At 31.4% G+C, this 4,486-nt stretch overlaps 1 protein-coding gene across 1 annotated transcript; it reads right to left on the bottom strand.

The window, feature by feature from the left end:
• Positions 1-602: 602 nt before the first annotated feature.
• LOC114747627 (transcription factor bHLH75-like) lies at positions 603-1,885 on the bottom strand. The gene is made up of 6 exons (XM_028935978.1): positions 1,652-1,885; positions 1,368-1,496; positions 1,226-1,291; positions 989-1,057; positions 814-894; positions 603-721 (listed from the first exon to the last, which is right to left on the bottom strand). Exons 1-6 carry the CDS (start codon positions 1,883-1,885, stop codon positions 614-616), a joined length of 687 nt encoding a protein of 228 aa, XP_028791811.1. The 3' UTR covers positions 603-613.
• Between the last annotated feature and the right edge of the window lie 2,601 nt (positions 1,886-4,486).

Below are 4,486 nucleotides of genomic sequence, written 5' to 3'. Positions count from 1 at the left end.
AAGCGATATGAAAGGGATTGCAATCGATCTCGTATCAGACAATATTTATAGATATATATGTAGTTAATTCCAAAAAAAGATAAATACAATAAGAAATTTTGAAAGCAAAAAGAGATTCATGAGCATCTACTGGGTTAAAAAGATCTTTTATTTTAAAGAAAGTTATTAAAGTGTAAGAATTTACGACCAACAATTCAGCTTTTTTTTGTTAAATGAAAAAATGGATTCAAAATTCACCCAAACATTTGATATCATGTTACTTAAAATGAATTGTATTTCGCTCTTTTCTTTTGGGGGGAAAAAATCAATCAAATAACCCTTTGCAAATAGTCCTTTTCAGAGCCATCATCATTCATCAACAGATCCTGATCGATATATCAATAGGCATCCAACTGAAAAACCTACTAACATAAAAAATCAATATATTCACAGTCCATGAAGAAATTTGTACCACTCAATTCGAAACTAAAATCGCGTAGCATCTGATATTTTATCAGTCAAACATTAATTATTGAAGCTACTTAAAAACGACTCTCCATGATACAGTATATGCCTACATGGCAGTCATATGCATTATCCCAAATAACACGTACGATTGTCCAAGTACAAGATATTAATGAAGTGGCCACGTTGGATTGAAATAAGAGTACCCTCCATAGCCTTCTTCTCCCATATTCTTCTCCATCTCTTGGGCTTGCCAAGTACTGTTATTATCGTTCCTCTGCGACATAGAGAGTTAATTAAGCTCATAAATTAACAACTTTAGGTCTGAACTTTAACTATAATTATAATAGTATAGGCAATGAAGGATACCGGGAAGGTTTCGGTGACATTGAACTCAGAAGCGTGGAAATCATAATGCATGGTTGCTGCTGTAAGCTTCATGGAAAGAAACTGAAAATGAAAGGAAGATCTTATAGTTCAGTGTGTTTGGATAAAATTCTCTTCTTTACCTTCAGAAAAGCAATATTTTGACATATGTTCTCACCTCAATCTGTTGTTGCAGAGATTGAACATAATCTATGATCACATCTAACATCACCGCCATACCCATTGTCTGCAAGTTCTCAAAAATGACATGATGATCGAGTTATTAACTTATTACGTCGTATATCGAACTAAGATTCCCCCCCCCCCCCACCCAAACACACACACACCCCAAAAAGGATAGGATAAGGATAGTTTAGAACATCTGATAATATTATGTGTGTATGTATATACTTACCTTGTAGCAACCTGGAACTAATTCTTGCAAACATCTTAGCTTCTCGTTGATTTTCTCTCTTCTCACCTAGCAAAGCGAAAACAAAGAAGGTATTATTTTCTGGAATAGATCCCTTGATTTCCTTTAATATTTGAAGGTTTACCCTTTCTGCTAAACTGTGGCTATCAGTTGCTTGGCCTCTTTTCGCTCTTACATGGATGACGTCTTTTGGTTTCTCTTCAAATTCTAGTCTGTCACTGTTTTTTCTCTTCCTTTTGCTCATAACCAGGCTCTGCAGAAATGGGAACAAAATATAGGTGAAAAACATAAGCACGAAGAAAGAAAGAACAGAAGTAGATGATATGATGTGTGTGTGTGTGTGTGTGTGTCTCTCTCTCTCTCTCTATATATATATATAGATATATTAATATATGAGGCGTTCTTAACCTTGTTCTTGTCAGCAGAAGAAGTTGCAGAAAATGGAGGAGAAGAATCCAGCAAGGTTTCTGATATAGGCCACGTTTCTACATCTTGGTGAACATAATTAGGAGAGACAGAAGAGTGAAGAGCCTGTGGATAAATATTGTTGGGGCCGAGAGGGAGATTAAGGTGTTGATCCGAGAAGGAACCATTGAAGAGAGCCATGAGTTGTTGAATATTGGATGAGGAATTTTCCTCCATCTTGCTCATCACCCTTCACTTATACTATCTTCACAAAAGCGTCCAATTTGGTGGGATAAGGACATAAAGGACGGTCTTCATAAATAAAAGCACTTCCTTTTCATTCACCCTTTTTTTATTTATATAATTTAGATTTAGATTCTTTTGATATGGCAGTAACTGAAGTCTATATCAATATCATAGATATCATAAGTAAGATATATGTATCCTTTCCATCTGAAAAATATGAATATACATATATATGAGATAAAATATCCAGATCTATTAATTTATATATCATTTCAAGGGGACCTACAAGAACATGATTTAAGATGACTAGATTCATATATACCTCTCGCCTTTGAAATGACACTGCCAATGATGAAGATGTTATTGTCAAACTTTGTCGTTTATTGACAATTTCCATGATTTGCTTTTCAAGAAGCCATAGTTTTTCCTCAGTACGCATGGTAATAGAAGTTAAAGATAAAGTTCACGTCATTACATAATCTAGATATTTATAAATAATTGCATTTATGAGAAGTTTTTGAATTTCAATCTATATTTTAATTATTTGGCCAAAAAAAATCTATATTTTAATTAGAAACACGAGTTGATTTCCAGCTGAAATAAAATTTTTTGGAGGTAGTTACAGTTGTATTTTAATATTAAGATGCTAAATGGATACGAATATTTATATTTAACACATTCAATTATTCATATTTCAATTCTTGGCCTGAAAGAGTACAGTATCCAACTCAAAAGAAATATAAACTATGCTCCAATCTCACCTTAATTCGACAAATACACAATGTTTACTTAAAATTGAGTTCTTTTTACCATAATTTAAAATCATGCTCTAGACTGTTTCCACCAGAAGTCCTTCTTATTCTTAATTTGTCAAAAGTCTAGCATATTAATTTCAACTTCAAGGGGAGAGAAACCTTGATTATAAAATACTCTCTCATGTCTTTATCATTAGATCGTTTTTTCACGATCTTTAATATAAGACCATTTGTCTAAAATCTTAACATTGTATTTAAATGTTCTTTGTTTTGATGGATACGTTTTAACTAACAAAACAACTTTCTAATATATAATAGATTTTAAAATTTTAATTAAATTTAACGGGATTCTTTACTTACATAAAGTTTTCATTATAATGAGGGACCAAAAAAGTATTTCTTATAATCGTAATATTATTTAAATGATAGACATTGGACAGCAATCATAGTTTGATAAATTAGTATTTCCTCTAGTTCAAAATATAAGCTAAACTTTATCCATTGCATTTATTAAAAAACTAATTAAATCAATTTAAAACAATAAATATGTAAGTCATATATTTGTTTTTCCTAATATACCTTTATTAACAAAGAGAATAAATAAAAGATATAATAAATGAATTAAAGAGGAGAGAGAATATATGGGGGTAAAATTGAAAAAACCTCATTAAATGCTTGGACAAAAGTGAATGTTATCTTATTAAAAAAAAACCCTTTTAAGAAAGTTTAGCTTATATTTTAAACCAGAGAGAGTATTACACAGTTTTGATTCTTTTTTGCCGACTATATAGTTTTTATTCAATAATTATAGTATGGCCAAAATGAACTCCATAATTAGAGTCATCCTAACTAACAAATTTGTGAGCAATGTTGACAGGAAACTTTCTCTTTATGGAAATCTACTCTTCCTAATTTTCTGGTTCTCCATCCCTTGGGAGAATAAATGAGTAACATCCCTGTCATTCCATAACAAGGTTATGTACTCAGAAAATTGTACAAAATCCATGTTTATCATCTTTCAAGTAATCTTTAGAAAAAGCTATGCCTTTTTTTTTTTGGGGATTTAGATTCTTAAATATACTTCTTCCTAACCTTTTTTTTCCTTTTATGGAAATGGGCATATGAAGCTTTGTTCTTTTACTTGAAAAAGGGATTTGCTCATTTTCAACAAATCTAAATTTGTTGAAACCAGAAGCAGCCTACAATATACTTTCCTCCCTAAATATGATCCCACAATTTGAGTCATTAACTTGAAACTACACTGTTCCATCCTTGCCTCAATTTTTAGTGACTTGAGAGACAATTATGATTTTGAATTTATAATTGATTTGACACACACCCACACACGAGTATTTAATAAATTTTGAGATAACGATGATTTTATGTTGATAATTAATAAATCAGCAAAACTACTAAAGAAAGGATGAAACCTAGGAAGGCAAGAAAGAGCTTTTTTGACCAGATAAATACTCTTCTTTCTATAAATACTCTCCAACCCTCTTATCCAACAGAGTGATATAATAACGAACCCTATCTTTGTAGGTCGGGTGTGAAGCCCAACCACATGGATAAGTAAGCTATTTGTCAATTTTCATTGAAGGGGAGATAACCAAAAACAAAACAAAAAAACCCAAGGCCACTTTTACAGTTTATCTAAGAATTATTTATTATCTGTCTCACTGAAAGATAATTAATTCTCAATTTAATCATATTTTAAGCGAGACTCTTTCACTGTCTCTCAATAATTATGATCCAATCTATTGCCATTTTGAAGGATAATGTAAAGCAAATATTATTTAGATAAAAACAGAGAGGAAGAGAAGAAATGGCAGGTGAG

The sequence above is a fragment of the Neltuma alba genome, unplaced genomic scaffold (assembly GCF_004799145.2).
Source record: "Neltuma alba isolate B1F8T4 unplaced genomic scaffold, ASM479914v2 tig00005394_pilon, whole genome shotgun sequence".
Classification (NCBI taxonomy): Eukaryota; Viridiplantae; Streptophyta; class Magnoliopsida; order Fabales; family Fabaceae; genus Neltuma; species Neltuma alba.
Note: the sequence above shows the minus strand (reverse complement) of the source record. Positions and strands in the feature narration are given on the sequence as shown.

What these genes read in the sequence shown, in the direction of transcription:
- LOC114747627 (XM_028935978.1), bottom strand. Translation starts at nt 1,885, where the DNA reads ATGGAGGAAAATTCCTCATCCAATATTCAACAACTCATGGCTCTCTTC. An exon ending in TAGTTCCAGGTTGCTACAAG is followed by an intron (nt 1,058 to 1,225) that starts GTAAGTATATAC and finishes GAGAACTTGCAG; the next exon opens with ACAATGGGTATGGCGGTGAT. An exon ending in CTCTGCAACAACAGATTGAG is followed by an intron (nt 895 to 988) that starts GTGAGAACATAT and finishes TTTCATTTTCAG; the next exon opens with TTTCTTTCCATGAAGCTTAC.